Source organism: Drosophila persimilis, unplaced genomic scaffold (genome assembly GCF_003286085.1).
Source record: "Drosophila persimilis strain 14011-0111.01,24,50 unplaced genomic scaffold, DperRS2 tig00003933-arrow-pilon, whole genome shotgun sequence".
NCBI classification, from domain to species: Eukaryota; Metazoa; Arthropoda; class Insecta; order Diptera; family Drosophilidae; genus Drosophila; species Drosophila persimilis.
In genome coordinates, this window is record NW_020825706.1 from 2,511,427 (window position 1) to 2,527,310 (window position 15,884).

The window sequence follows — 15,884 nt, forward strand, 5'->3', positions numbered from 1 at the left end:
AAGGAAGTAAAACTTATAAGCATAATTCCCTAGAGAGAGAGAGAGAAAGAGAGAGTGCGATGGAGTCACCAGCTTATCCCCTACATGGCGCACAGACACACACACATTGAGTGCCAAAAGTATTTGCCAACTAGATTTTTGACTTAACATTTACGATGCGTTGCACACACTACTGCTCCCCTACAGGATAGAGGATAGAGTGCCCCATGCCTCATTCTGATCCTCTTTGCGTGGCACACAGCAAACTTTTTTTGTGCACCAGAGACAGAGACGGGCTTTGGTTCTGTGGCAAATCCCCGCGACCTTTTTGGCTCGCCCTTACGCCCCTTCTCAAACCGCATCCCATTAAGCGTTGGAGCATCTTCTCGGAGGCAGCGGCAGAAGAGCTTAACTTTGATTTCAGCGGCTCTTTCGCCTACTCTTTGGCCAATCTTTTGCCTCGTCTTGAGCCTCTTTTTCTGTTTGAGTGAGTAGGCCACTTAAATACGCGTTAGAGCGGTGACACGATGCCAGAGGCTAGGAGCTGTCAGGACTTGGGTGAAGACCCTAAGGACACCTTTAAGTTGCTTAAGCTATGAACACCTTGAGGGGAAAGTTTTTGCATAAAGAGAGAAAGAGAGAGGTTCTGGACAAGGGGGATTATTTGAAGCAGTTTATAAGCCTTAATCAATCCCATACGATAGTGGCCTCTACATTGAAATGGGGCTCGAAAAGTTCCCTTAGCCTTGGGGCATCTCTTAATCAGAGTCTACTTCTTTCGTTTGTGAAAATTTTAAGGTTTTACATGACCCAGAAACTGCACCAGAGCCTTTTCATCTATTTTTTAGAGCCTACATATGTATATCTTCTTGTTGCAAGATTAGTGCTTCAAAGTCCACTCTTCTCATAAGAAATACAGCAAATGTAATCTGTATATCTGCTCTGAAGCCTCTGAAACTCTCAATCGTGGAACACATCTTTCTTTTTGAACAATCCATAGGCTTAAGAGATGTTTCTTTATGGTTAATCTGCTAAATATCCTCTAGGAAACTTCCCAGATCTCAAGAAGGTGATAGATTTCCTTCAACACATGGAATCCAGAGACTTTCATCTAGAACCCGCTTCAAATCCTCTTCATCCCCTAGTCATTGTCTATATCTTTCACTTTCTACAATCCGTAGGTGGTTAGAAATGTCTCCCTGTACAAATATCTCCCACAAAAGTATCTTCTCTCAGGCATAGCCTAAAACTGCCATTCTGCAGTGGATACATCATTCTCTTCCTGGAAGGAAACCAATCACAATCCTTACTTCCGCTGACAACAAATCAAAGCGTCAATCCCCCTGTTAAAACATTAACAGAACTCTAAACCTGAAGGTTAAACTTTGTGCCATGACAGCAAATGAGCAAAGTTTCCAACCACAAAGCAAATGATAGTTTCTGTTGAATTGTCTCTGGTCTCTCTGGATGGCAATTATGATGATGGAAATGGGCATGAGGATGATAACAGATGGGGATGTTGACAGCGGCAGGGGGCAATGTAAATGATTAGACTTCAAGTACTACCTGCGGTTCTCCTCGTTCTCAAATAAACAACAAAGTTTCGCCTTTGGCTCCTTTTCAGAGTAGGAAAAACTTAACAGCCAAGAAGAGCAACAGAAAGTCTTATTAGCCAGAAGAGAGGAGAAGGGGCACTTGTCGGATAGAGGGAGAAGGAGCACTTGCCGGATGGGGAGAGAGAGAGAGAGAGAGAGGAGGAGGTGCAGCCTGCCTGATGGAGCAAAAAGTAGCAGCATCTCCCTGAAAGATAGACAGAGAGCAGAAGAGGCGTCCCCCCTAAAATGTCTATCTGTGGAGCTGTAGAGCCTTCCCGCCTGAAAGATAGACAGAGAGCTGGAGAGACCGCCCTTCCTGAAAGATAGACAGAGAGCAGAAGAGGCGTCCCCCCTGAAAGATAGACAGAGAACAGGAGAGGCTCCTCTTCCTGATGAAGAGAACGACTGCTGCTCTTCTGTTGACAAACTGTGCCTCTCGTTCTCCAAAACTGAAAGAAAGTTTTCCTCTTCTCGAATTTGTGTGTGTTTTTGTAGAAGCCGCAGAAGAAGACTTGAAGCGGCACCACTTAGGCCGCAACTTTATCGCTTAGGAGAGAATGGGGGCTGGGGAGGTGCTGCGAAATTTAGAGAAAAGTAGGTCCTGCCATTAAATCAAAGGGAGAAAGGCAGTAGCACTTGCTGTAATTTGTTTATTGTTTTTTTTTTTATTAACATAATTGATTGCCAGATTTGTTGGGAAAACAGAGAGAGGGCCAGGCTGAAAAGTTCTTATTAAAGAAAGTTCTGCTGCAGCGGCAGCTGTGCCTTTTTTGAGGGGGCAAAATCAGGAGCACGCCACTTACACTTCCTGGTTTTCTGGTTTCCTGGCTCTGCTTATCCTTTATCCTTGAGTGAGGTTTCCTTTGCTGCTTTCCCTGCTCGCCCTTTCACTTGATTGATGACGCTCATTTGTGTTACGTGTGTTTTTCTCTGCTTTGGCTCCTCCTCCTCCTCCGTCTCCTTCAGGTGCTATATATATTTTTGCTTAATTTTAAATCAGTTTGCAATTTGTTTTGGGGGGGAAGTTCCCCTTAGCACAGGATACGGTCCTGCGGTTGAATATGGTTTATTGCTCTGGTGCGTGTTGCATACTTTTTGGCGCCTGTCCCCCCCCCCCCCCCCCCCCCCCCCCCGTTTCGTTATTTAGTCGTTAGTCCTGCCCTCCCCCTCCCTCCTGCTGTTGTTGTTCTTTATAATGCTTAAGCACACTCACGGGTAAAGTTAACTGCAAGTTAACCAACTTTATTAATGTTTGTGTGTGCCTCCTTTTTATGGACTACTGTCTGGGGGCCTGGCTTTGTCCTCGTTATTGTGGTTCCTGTTTATTGTTGACTTTGCCTCAAAGAGAAGGAGTCCTGTGTCCTGTGTGTGCTGTGGTGGAAAAAGTTTTCTGTGGGCTGGAAGCCTGGCAATTTTTGTCATTGATTTATTTTTATTAGATTTTTTGCAAAAGACTGTTTAAGGTTTGTTTTTCTCTCATCTTTTACTCATTTAAATTTTCTTAGATTATTGTTTGTATTCTCTAATTCCTAGAGTGCAACAAATAGTGGCATGCTTGGGTAAATATTTTCCAAGCCATTTCCCTGGCACTCAACCAGTCTCACGCACACACTCCACTGGCACTCTTGTGTGGCACTCTCTTGACACCAAATGCCTTGCCACAATAACATATTTTTTCAATTTACCCCCTCCTCTCCCTCTACCGCTTCTAGTTTTTACTCTTTATTTCATTTGCTATTTTTTGAGGTACCCTGGAAGGGGGTATCCATGTTTTTATTAGACTTTTGCAACATGGAGAGGAAAATTAATAATTAAATTATAAGAAAATTGGTAGGTAATTCATCCAAACTCTAAGTATTATTACACCGTTTTATAACACTTTTATTCCATTATTCCATTAAATTCGGAAATCTGTTTTATGGAAAACATTATTTCCTTCTTATTTCTAAAGAAAATCCAAAGAAATCTCAAAAGTGAAGATATCGTATGCTTCTACATAACTCCACCAAGTTTCATCAAGTTTCATCAAAATCTGATAAAATTTCATCAAACACCATGACACTTCTTGTGCTTATAAGTTTCTTGTTCCTTAAAATAATTTCACTAAAGTTTAGAGATACTATAATGATCTGTTTCCCCGTTATTCTTCCAAATTTCATCTAAATCGGATAATGTTTTCATCAAAAACCTATATAGGTCTTTTCATTATAACTTTTTTGTTTCCTTAAATATTCCACTAAAACTCTAGAATCTACAGACTCAAGACCTTTTGCATATCCCAACCAAATTTGATCGAAATCCTTTCACTATATCCCATAGTATCTATAGATCTTTAAGAGTATCTATAACTTCGACGGCAAACCCTGTTTTCCCACAAAGTTGACGCTTTCTGCATTCTGTTTTTGCTTCAACGCCATTAAATATGGCAACAAATGCGATGCCAGCGAGTGCTAGCGAAAAAACTGTTGTTCCTAGACCCCCAGATCCCCCAGACCCCACCCCTCCCATATCGTACATTAGAAGTGTTTGCCCGCCATCATAACGCATTAAAAATTTCGCATCCTCTTTCCTTTTTTTCCTACTAGCGCATTTTTTCCTGCATTTTCTTTTTGCCTGGGAGTTTTTCACGCGGTATTTTCTACTCTCTCTTTCTCTCTGTGTGCTGGCCCCGTCTACCATTATTTACTCGGTTTCATTATGCACTCATTTCATTAAAAGTTAAGTCGCTCTTCGGGGCCCCAGCACCAGCACCAGAGCCAGCATCAGCACCAGGGACAATTTATTTCAATAAATTTAATTACCTCTCAGCGGCAGAGAGCGGAAAACAGGGGACTATTTTTTGTGGGCGAAACTTAATTTTATTTCTATTTTTTTGGGTTTGGGTTCGGGGAGCGAGTAAAAGCCCTTTTCCCTGTAGCAGAATTGTTGAAAATATTTGTCTAGTTTTTTTTTTGCGTACAGACACAGTGTTGGGTTGGGAATGGGCCTGGTCAAGTGTTGTAAAACTTTCATTACCTATTTGTATTACATAATTGCACTCACGTGTGTGTGTGCCACTGCGTTGTGGCATGCCCTACGAATTTATACAGAATGTTGCTGTTGTACAAAAAAAGTTTTTCACCTGCTGGAAAAAGTTTCATCTACTGTGCGTTGATAATTTGTTAAAAGTTTTCCCTACTCTTTTTTTCATGCACGTACGCCTGTGTGTGTGTGTGTGTTTTTCCTCTCATTCTGGGGTTCATCGAGGTCGTTTGGTGGATATTACGATGAAGTTTTCCTTCATAATTGGTTGAAAATTTAGTTAAAATTCAAATTGGATAACTGTGGGATTGAATAAGTGAGAATTTGTGGTGAAAAATGATTTAAACGATAGTTGAAATGTCATTTCTGTTTATTTCCATTAAACAAAGATGAAATGTAATCCCATTTGATTGATTCATAATGTTTCTGTTGCTGTAAGTCTAAGAAATAGGATCCTATCTCGTCTGATGGGCGGTTCGATTCCTAGCGGAAGATAAAGGCACCCATTGGTAGTGCCTTTGCAGCAGGGAAACGTGGAACGCCCTTGACCGGGAAATAGCCCTGGCAGCTTGCACCATTGGACTTTGCAGCAGTAGCAATCTTCTGTGGTGCCTGCATTGCCTTCAGGATGGCCGTGGGACCCATTTTGCAGTGTCGCCAGGGCGGCAACATCAGCCCGGAGCAGGGTCCAGTGGTACTGGGCATGGGCATGTCGGATTTCTGATTTGCCATGATGTCGTTTTTCTCGTCTGTGCTCAATAGTTTGCTCCTCTTTTTCATCTGCACCTTTGGCACCTTTTCCCAGTCGGCGAGCGTAATGTCGTCGCTGTGCCTATCGTTCCTATTTTCGTGGGCTTGCATCAGCAGTCGATTGGTCCTGGCTGCAACATAATCATTGGGGCATTAGTCGTTCTTGTGGGGCAATCACTTACCGTAGACCAACTCCAAAAGCTGATTTCGTACTTGCGGTTCCACAGTGAGATCCGCATCAAATACTAAATCGATGGCGCTATCCAGAAACTCCATATCGGCATCCATGTCCACTTCGGCATCCATGTCCACTTCGGCATTCATGTTTTCTTGCTTTTTTTCGGAGGGAGTCATTTTTCGATTTCAATTAAAAAGGAAATGTCAAGCGAAATGTCATGGTAGAGATGGCCTAGAGGAAGGTTTAGAGAACTATCGCTATCGATTACCCAGCATTTCTATCGATGATTATGTTAGGGATATTCTATATTTGTAGGAATTTCAATCACCCAATGTTTATTAATATTTTAGTTTAATGGAATGGTTTAAAACGTGCTCACAATGCTGCTTACAATTATTAAAGTATTTTATAGACAAGAGCGAGTTGTTTTTTGTTAATGTTTAATTAATTGTTAATGTATCGATAGATGGGTATCGACCAGGTCCGTTTGTAGTTTGGTTTCCCGCCAGATTTAAATACCACAAAAATGGAATTTATTAATATATAATTATTAAAATTAAAAAAATAATTAAAGCTTCTAAAAAACCTACATTTCTTCTATTTTGTCAATATTGTGTGTCTGTGTCAATATTTAAATTAAAAATTCAACCATCCTTTTGAAAATTACCTTTCAAATGCAAAGCCACGCCCTCTGGCCTGTGTCCACTGACCCTTTGGGCCACTGCATTGTTTTGTGTCAATTAAATGGCATAATAATATTTCTCTCCACCCACCCCCGCCTGGAGGGATTCCAGGGGTTATACCATATTCATGGCACATTAAATTCGCGTTAATTTGTTTTCGCGTGTTATTGGAAACAAACACACACGCGGGGGGTAGTGGGGTGGTATATCCTGGGGATCCTTGGGATTTGCATATGCTGGATATAATTTATTAATTACCCGCATGAAATTACAATTTTGCGCACAATTAATTTGAAATTCGTTTCCCCCCATCTCTTTTTTTACCAGTGGTTTTTTTTTGTCCACCACAAAAGTGGGAGTTTTTTCGCAAAAAAAAAAAGAGTTCTTTCTCTTTCTTTTCCCCCTCTAATCTGGGAATTTTCTCCTCCCTCTCTTCCTTTTTATTTTTTTAGAAAACATTTCCTGCAAATGAAAGTTTGGCGCGGAGTGGAGAGGAGAGCAGTGCGGAACATGTGTTTAATTCCCTTTTACAAATTCTATTTTCGTGTGTGTGTTTTTCCTGTTTGCGTTTTTTTATTTTATTTTAGTTTCCGTTTTAAAATTTCCCGCTGTTCTACATTATTTTTCCGGGCTTTCGTCTCTTTGTTTTCTCTCCGAAAGCTGCTGCATTTTCCTCGTCTTTTGCATAACTAATTAAAGTTTTTGTTGTTGGACGTCGTTTCGCAGAAAGAGAGAGCCAGAAATTATTATGACATGGAAAAGGCGTTAGAATGCCCCGCCCCCACACTGTCAGGGAGGCAGAAAGATGGACAGGACTGACATTAATTAGAAGCGAAGCTACAGCTGTCGGGGATTTACCATATATTTTCAGTAAGCTGCAGATGGGAGTTTTTCGGGAAAATGGCAAAGGAAATTAATGTGGAAATTCTTTGGGGTAGTATTTAAACAGAAACAGCCTTCGCCCAAGAAATGGTTAAACTTTCATTGTACTTGGTCTCTGTTTTGGAAGGACTCGTGGCCATCAAATGTTGCTTCCACTGCCACTGTACCATTTCCTGTACCTTTCTTTCATCCTTCATTCCTCCGTCATTGTGCAACCAAATCACATCTCAATAAACCAACTTCCGCTTAGAGACTGCTCCCTCGCTATTGGCCCTGCATCGAGTGGCTCTCTCTCTCGCTCTCTCTCTCTCTCTCTTCCTTTTGGCCCTCATGCACTCTGGTTCATTACATCGTTTTCATTTAGCCAATTTGCTCACTTGACCAAAAGTTGATTTTTTATTACGAGTATTTGCTCGAGAGGGAGGATGGAAGGGTGGCCTGGCCATGGCAGCAGCTCGTCAGGAAAATTGAAATGTTTTCGGGTTTTGCTTTGTTTTGTTGTAGTCGTTTTTTATTTGGCTCAATGCCCAGGATATGCTCGAAGGCGGAGAAGGAGAGTCCCTGAATGGCTCAATGACCGGATGACTGACTGAATGAGTGGCTTCTCTATAACTAGTTGCATTTCGGGCTCTTTGCTGTGTGCCCCCAGGGGTAAAGTGTCCAGCTATATTTCTGCTCCTTGTCTTCCCTGTCTCCCTGTCTCACTCTTTGTGTGTGTGTCCTCGCAGCAGCTTTCAATATCTGTTATTGTCCTGCCTTTGACTTCCATTCAGGGGTCTCCTGCCATCCGTTTGCATGCTACTTAATGTGGCATTTTGATGCTGCCACTACGTGACTCTTGACCATCCACCGAGAGGTGCTTCTGCACTCCCTATTGTCTGTCTCTAAACACTGAATTTTTGACTCAATGCTTGCATCAAGAAGTCTCAGGAGGTGTCTATTAGCCTCGAATGAGTTTAGTTGCAGACTTTGATAGCTTCAAGAAGATACAAGTAGTTAGTAGATGATTGAACTTTGAGTTTTCATGTCTCCACTCTATTTCGAAGCTTAAAAAATGACTTAATGAATGGAAGATCGATCGAAATATTCCACTCTGATAATAGTTGTTCATCTTTGAGATACATTTTGCCTAAAGCCGAACAGACGAATGAATCCAAACAGATAACGAAAATGTGCATGTGAGCAAGTCATGAGGAACGAGACCAATTCTCACCTGACCTCTCATTCTTTTCCCATGGCTCTGGCATCGTTGAAAGAATTCATGGGCAACAACAGATTATCATAGAAATTAATGGATTACCAAGCTATCATGTGCTTATCTTGAAAGATGTAAAGAAAAAATATACATTTTCTTTAGTAATCTTAAGTTTATCAACAAAAAGTGTCTCCAAACTATAGATTAGATACCACATGATGGATAGTCAGAGTTATATCCCACCTTTTAATAAGGATCCACCTTTTACGCGTTGCCTTGATTTCAGTATAGAGCTTGGTACTTTTCACACGCCTTTTGGAGCCCTTCCTAACCTTTTGGCAGTCGCTCGCTCCCCTGCTGATATTTCCCCAAAAGTCTTCTCGTAATGCGTACCACTGGCGCCAAAATAAAAAACAGCACAGACAGCACAAGTAAGTTTAATTTGTTTATTAAAACTTAAACGAGTTTTGTGTGCTCAGAGGCTTAAGGGGATGACTACTCGTTGCCTGGCAAAGGGCTCATCATCACCCAGCCATCCACCAGGCCACCAGCCACCAGACGACGAGGAGGACACTTTTTAAACTACTTAAACTTTGCCGTGTACTGTGTGGCTCTGCTGATTCCTCCGATTCAAAGACCCCCCCAGTTCCCGAGACCTCCGTCTGGGTATGTTGGTGTTTTGACCTGTGTAAACGGACGTTCATATGTGATGTCTGCAGGGATAGCGATCCAACCATGTGCCAGTCCTTTCATTTCCTTCTGCTGGGAAGTGTGTGTACTTCTGGCTCAGCATTTAAACAGTTTTTGTGGGGTTTTCGGGGAGGAAAACCTCGTAAACATCAACTTCAAACTTTATACACGATGACGAGCGATGAAAGCTCTCTCTCCTCTCTCTACTTTTTGGGGACTTTTCAAATTAGTCGTAATAAATAATTAAGCATATCGCATGCATATTTACAAAGTACAACCCCCCAAAACCAGGAGCAGCGGTTGGGAGGGGGGTGGGATTGCAGTTGATATTTGTCTGGGTTTCTTGGGGCTGTGTTTTCTCACTCTCTTTTGGAAGAAAGTTTATGCGGTTAAATGCTGCCGCTGTTGCTGTTCGTTCAGGAAAAGTTTTCATACGAGTATTCAGATTATGAACAGCTATAATTTGAGATAAATTGGTGGAAAAACTTAATATTGAAAGAAGAAATATTCCCCATAGTAGGATAGGCACTATCCTTGGGGAAAAAAGTCCTGAACAGGACTTTCCTTTAGAAGAACAGAATACACAAGTTTTACTGTAATTGCTGTACAGATCATCAATTGATAATGGCTTTAATATTTTGATTTGATTTACAAACCAATTTAATAGAAAGAACATATGGGATTAACTCTTAAAACTTAGCTTTCTGATTAATTTTTTCCACATTTTATATGTCGGGTTTTTCTTTCGATTGTTTTATCTGTTTCCATTGCCATTTTTCACACTTCCAACTACTCTCTGAGCACAGCAAACCATTCCATAATAACTCTCTCGCTCTCAGCATACCAAAGAATTGTCTACGACCAAAGACTATACAATATAGTATTGTATAGTCTTTGCTACGACGCAATAACCATGCCGCTCTTTCTCTTTCTAACCCACACACCACACTGCCGCTCAACGCGCGCTCTCTTGTTCTTGTCGCTATTGATCCTCTCTGAGCGTGCTGTCGCTCTGCCTACGCTTTCTCTCCCTGTCGCTAACAGCAATGGCACAGGCAGCGGACAAGAACAAACATGCACAGCAATGGGATAGGCATTGGACTATAGCAAACGGTAAATCGCAAAGAAGGCAGCGGACGATAACACTGAAAACAATCTTGTAGTGCACTCTTAAACAGCAAACAGATCAAAATACACTGAGAAAATATATTTTAAGCCACATCTATGTCTCTGTACAATTAAATAACCGTAACATAACGAAAAAATATCCCCATCATTTCGAGTACAAACATTTCTATCCCCTAAAACATTTTGCTGACACAATTTTTGTGTGTAAGTAATTTACATACTCGAATATTTGCATAAATATATCCTATCTATCCTTTACCGAGTCACACCCGGCTCTGCTGGAAGATATTTCAATATTTGTTGGGGCTCACAATTGAATTTCACTTTATGCCCTGTGCACATTTTTAAGTGCTCTTTTTTGGCTGAGACTTTAGGCCAAAAGTCGTCGTCCTCGTGCCCGGGATAACATTCATTAAATCCTAATTTGCAGAGCATTACGACTCGCTCGCATATGTGGAGGATACGTACATACATTGTAAATCCTCTCACACTGAAAGAAATGTTGCCTTTGGAATTTCTCAATTATATTTTTTGGCAAAAGTCTTTGCTTTCAGAGGAATTTTATTATCCTCGATGTGAAGGATGTTGCAATTATAACGCGACTGCCACAGAAAACATTTTTCTGTATTTCAATTTGCATTCTATATATTTTGGTTCTGTTTTTTATTTTGACTCGCGAAAATTCCTTTCGGGTGGTTTTCTTTTTCTTTATGAATTTTAATGAGCGTCCCTTTTGCTGCTCGTTTGCTATGCAACAAAAACAAAAAAGGCAAAGAAAATACGAGGAAAAACTGAAGGAAAAGCCAAACGACAGCCGCAGAGGGAGCGAAAGATATACATATATTTTGTTGCAAACAAAATTTTAGACATTTGAAATCCTCAATGCAAATGTCATTTCCAGTTCAGGACTCGTTGGATTTGATTTTTTGTTGTGTTTTTTTAGTTTGAGTTTTCGTTGCAGTTTTTTGTCTCAGTTTCTTGTTGATTTTTGCTGAATATTCAAGTTATTTTTCTTTGAGAGTATGCCATGAGCTTAGGCCTTGATGAGATGTTTGCGAAGAGATGAAAAACCAAGAGTTGTTGATTCTTTAAGCGGATCCCAGCAGCAACCCTTTATAGAGGACCCCTTACCCTCTTGCTTTTTCACTGAATCTCTGCCTAGATGACTATATAGTACACTCTCTAAAAACTATAGATCTAAATGTCTCTAAAAGTATCCACAGCCCCTGCCTGTGATGGCACCTTCCCTACTTCCAACTCCTTTTCTCCTTTTCTTTTTTTTGGTATTGCGGCAAAAATTTCTTGTTTGCAGAACGCTGCCAACTGGGCCACTGCTGCCACCGTCCCAGCCACCTCCTCCTGCTGCTAAATATTCGTTAACGTGGCGAACAAATTTCGTTGGCAAACAGAACGTTCGAGGTCTGCAGAACAGAGATCTCGCCGCGTGGCTTTCTCTTTATAAAATTTACATATTTGCACATCTAAATCGCTGGGAATTTGCATTGTTTGGCCAGGCTTGAAGGCTGCTGGTGCGACGAGGCATGTGGCAGGACATTTTGGTGGTTTATTTCTGTCAAAAAGATGTGCACCTTTGACTGGCCCAACTTTGACTCAGAAATGGTCCTTTAAAAATATTGAATATTTTATGAATAGTTTTGATGTAGTTCATTCTTTCAGAAAGAAGCAGGAAAATATTTTTAGTTTTTCACTTTGTTTCTTGAGGTTTTCCTTTTATTTCAATTGCAGAAAGAAGGAAAATTCTTTTGCCAGAAATATTATACAAAGAACTTGTTTTTTTTTTTGATTGCAGAAATATTTTCTGATTTTTTGAAACATTTATTTCGTGTTCAACAAGATACAATTTTTACACATATTTCATGCCCGCACAGAATCATTTCTGTGGCTCAACTTTCACTTGCATTTCACAGGCCCAGAAAATACATATTTTCCTTCAATTTTTTGTTGCCGCCCGTCCTTGAACTTTCACCCCAAATTTCACTGCCGCAACGCCCTCGTATAAAATATTCGCTTGACCCTTTGGAGTATTACTTTCTACAGCCGTCCGCAGAACAATTTTCTTAATTAAAATATGTTTTTACCGCAGCATTTCCATTTCCATTTACGTATGCATTAAATGTTCAACATTTCATTTGGAATATTTTTTTTCTCTTTTTTTTAATGAATTGCCAAACATAAATTTGCGGCATTTGCTGTTGCAAACTGTTTTTAAATTAATTAATTTAAGTGTAATTTATTAAAAAGAGAAAATCATTTAAGGCAAAAATATCACACTTTTTGGGCCAATTGAAATGCGAGCCTCGAGGCGTATGATTAATATGGGGCGTGAAAAATATGTATATTTTCCTTGCCTCTTTTTTATTTTTTTTTATTTATGACTGAACGTTGAACTTTCCGCTAAAGTCAGAGTCCCATTGGCGGGGCAGAGGCATAACAACTGCCACTCGGGGGATTTGGGTTAATAGCCCGTAGTCGTAGTCGTAGCCATGATGGAGAACACCAGCAACAACAATGGCCAACAACAGCCTTCGCCAGCAGCCAGAAGCCAGCAGCCAACAGCCACAAAGGTGGCACGACGTGTACGTGCAAAGCTCACAGAAAATAATGGCAGAAAGGGAAGCGGCACAAGAGTCACGGAGGGACACAGCGGCAGCAAGGGAAGAGGCACAGAAGCGGCAGCAACAGCAGCTCAAAGGTGGAGCAGGACAGACAGGACAGGACAGGAGAGTAGCAATATGGAGAGAGAGATCATGTAGAGGGTTTTCTGGATGGAAACGTACAACTATATATGACAGAGGCAGAGCAGTAGAGGGACAATTGTTATAGCAGCTTAACAGCCTGACACACACTACAGAGACCCGGGGAATGAGAATGAAAAGGGGGTCCCTGAGAGGGCCAGCCAAATGAAGAAACTAACCCGAGACACGAGGCATGAACGGTGTCTCTCACCTGCTGTTGACAATAAAAAACAATGACAAAGGAGCCACCCAAAGGCAGAAAAGATGCTGGAAGAGGAGTAGGACCAAACAGAGGCAGGACTACATGACCAGGAACCCCTAAAAATGCAGGATTAAAACTCTAAAAGCGACTCGGCTTACCCTAAATGTTTCTATTTTCAATTCAATTTATTATATTTGCATATATTCTAACAAATTTCCTACAAGTTGATTTAGGCAGACACATTTTGACACTTTTCTGGGCAGAGAAACAATAAAAATGATGACAGCAGGAGGAGTAGTAGGAGTCGGAGTAGGTCCTTGAGGAGAGCGAGCACATAACGAGCTGAAAAAGATGCTTTGAATACAAAATACAAAAGCAAAGGACATAAAAAATAGAATGTGCACGCAAACAGAAACAATGAAGGTGCAAACAAAAAAAGGAAAAGGTGGAGAACAGAACAAAATGCTGACTGGAAAACCCCAAAAGGAAAAGCCCCCACAAGTCATAAACTCAAGGCGGTAGAGGAGGAGAAGGAGAAGGCGAAGAAGGAGTACAGTACCACTGCCAGACAAAAAAGGATTATAAGCGTGAAATCCTCCTGAACCGGCTCCGGCACCGACTTTGTCCCCTCGTTTGCCGAAGTAAATTAAAGCTGACACAGAGAACTGGCCGAAAGAGAGGTGGAGCTGGGTCCTGGTCCTGCTCTGCATATGTGGGGTGGGTGTCTAATAATATGGTCAACAGCAGAGCCAGAGCATCCAGTGGCAGCCACAGATAGCCAGTAGCCGTGTGGCCGTGTGGCATAGAACATTTAACTCTACTGACTTTTGGGTTTTCCGTTTGGCTGTGGCATCGACTGCTGGCTCTCTTTTTATTTTTGCTGGGGCTTAAACTACGAGCCACAACCACATTGATTGCCAGAGACTTGGCCAGCAGCAGAAAGCCCGATAGGAAGAGCCAACCGCTTGCTAACCTGGTTTGTTACCTGATTATACACATTCCCCTATATACAGTGTGTGTGTGGGGAGGGTCCTGTCTATTTGCTCAGTGCAGCGTAAACTCCCGTAGATAAGTCAAAGCCAAGTGCAGCCAAGTTAATATTGCATGCGGATAAATTGAAGCTCATATTCCAGTTCCATCCTCTCCAAAGCCATCTCTCTTTCTCTTAAGCTCTACTGCCTTTTGCAGCTCTTAGCTCCTGCCGTCTCTTTCTGTTTAGTTTCGCTTGGCTTTGATTCTGTCTCTGGTGGCCCTTGGCTTTATGCATTTTTGATTTTCAGAGTCTCTGCATTTGATGGCCAAAGTTTTCGTTTTGTCATATAAATGTATACCCTTTAGTACCCGAAGGCTCAAAGGGTATATATGGGAGCTTAAAAGCAGACTTGAATATTTGTGTGATTTGATATTTAATTAAGAAAACGCATACATTCGAATAAGCTGGAACATCAAAAGAAAACAGGAAATTCTAAGTGTCTCAAGCAGTGAAGACATATATTGTGGGATCATATTGTGTGTGATATCGGGCCTAAACGCATACATTCGAACGCCCTTCTGCGAAGAGCCTCATGGCGAATGCGAGAACTCCCAGCCGAAGACCCCTGGCATTTTTGTTCTTTATGGCTCGTAACCCCAGAGAACTCTAGGTTAGTGGCCAAAGACATGGTGTGCCAGAGTAACGATAGTCGGCATTTCTATCGGTAGCTCCAGCACTTTAATCGATGGTTATTGGATGGTGTTCAGGGATTTTAATTAATGTAGATGAAAACTTCAAGTATTTGTAGAAATATTTATATGTTCATGATTCCCATTAAATACTCCCTTCTGGACTCCTAGAAAATGGGTATCCCTATAGTCCATTCACTGAGAATACTTCCCTGATTTTGTGTGCTTCTCTAAGCATTAAAGAAAGTTTGTCAAACATTTACCAGAAACTTTCAAAAACTAAACAAAAGCTAAGTTTTTCTTTGCCAAAAAGAAATCTTTTATTTGTACAGTGCGGTTCGGCAAGAGCTACAAAATATATCGCATGTATTGCGGAATATATAATTTGTAATGTTCTCTCATAAGCCCCTCCCAGAAGTAAGCCATCATCAACATTGATTACCTTCCTCGCTGTATGCTCTCGCAAGTGTTTTCCGTTCACCTTTAGGATTACATTATTATGGAACATTTCCCAAATGCTATAACAAGGAATAAACATAATCGAATAAATAAGGGGCGATGTTTTCCCTTAAAGAACCCCGATATAAGCAAATCAAATTTCAGTTTCCCTGCCACATACCTGCCTTTTCCTCCTGCCTGTATCCTGTATGTGTCTCTCCCTCCTTTGGAGGGCTCAGAGTTTCGGTCATAAAGGATTTACACGGATGTTAACACAGCAGAGGGCCGTGGACTAAAATATGTAAAATGCTACAATCCATGTGGATGGATAAGCACCCCGGAATGCGTGAAGGGCCCTGTTTAAATTTGTTGTCATTTTTGTTTTCACTCAATGCCTCCTGGGTCCTGAACGTCCTGCGTCCTGGGCTGTCAGTAATGCCTGAACGCCCCTTGTGAGCACCACTTGACAGCTTTCTGTCCCTCCCCCGCCAAACAACTGTGTGAAACATTCGTCACTTCCCTTCAAGGGAAGTCCTGGGACTGGGACATTGCCTGGTGATGTGTTTATTATGTGCCTCTAATATATTTATGAGGCGTCTTATAAACGCATTTTCATTTTATTTACATTGCCTCCTGTCTGCTCAATCCCTCAATCACCATTCTATACGAGTATAAATAAAGAAAGAACAATCAAAGCACCAAAAATAATGCCCCTTAGGTATTTT

General features: G+C 41.3%; 2 protein-coding genes across 12 annotated transcripts in view; one reads left to right on the forward strand and one right to left on the reverse strand.

Annotated features, from left to right (window-relative positions):
* LOC6594323 (dystrophin) overlaps positions 1-15,884 on the forward strand; it is a 177,037-nt gene that overhangs the window by 102,691 nt on the left and 58,462 nt on the right. The window lies entirely within an intron of this gene.
* Positions 5,003-5,670, reverse strand: LOC6594326. The gene is made up of 2 exons (XM_002019868.2): positions 5,528-5,670; positions 5,003-5,476 (listed from the first exon to the last, which is right to left on the reverse strand). Exons 1-2 carry the CDS (start codon positions 5,667-5,669, stop codon positions 5,079-5,081), a joined length of 540 nt encoding a protein of 179 aa, XP_002019904.1. The 5' UTR covers position 5,670; the 3' UTR covers positions 5,003-5,078.

Coding starts and splice junctions, on each gene's coding strand:
- LOC6594326 (XM_002019868.2), bottom strand. CDS start 5,669: ATGAATGCCGAAGTGGACATGGATGCCGAAGTGGACATGGATGCCGAT. Junction 5,477..5,527: donor GCTTTTGGAGTTGGTCTACG/GTAAGTGATTGC, acceptor ATTATGTTGCAG/CCAGGACCAATCGACTGCTG.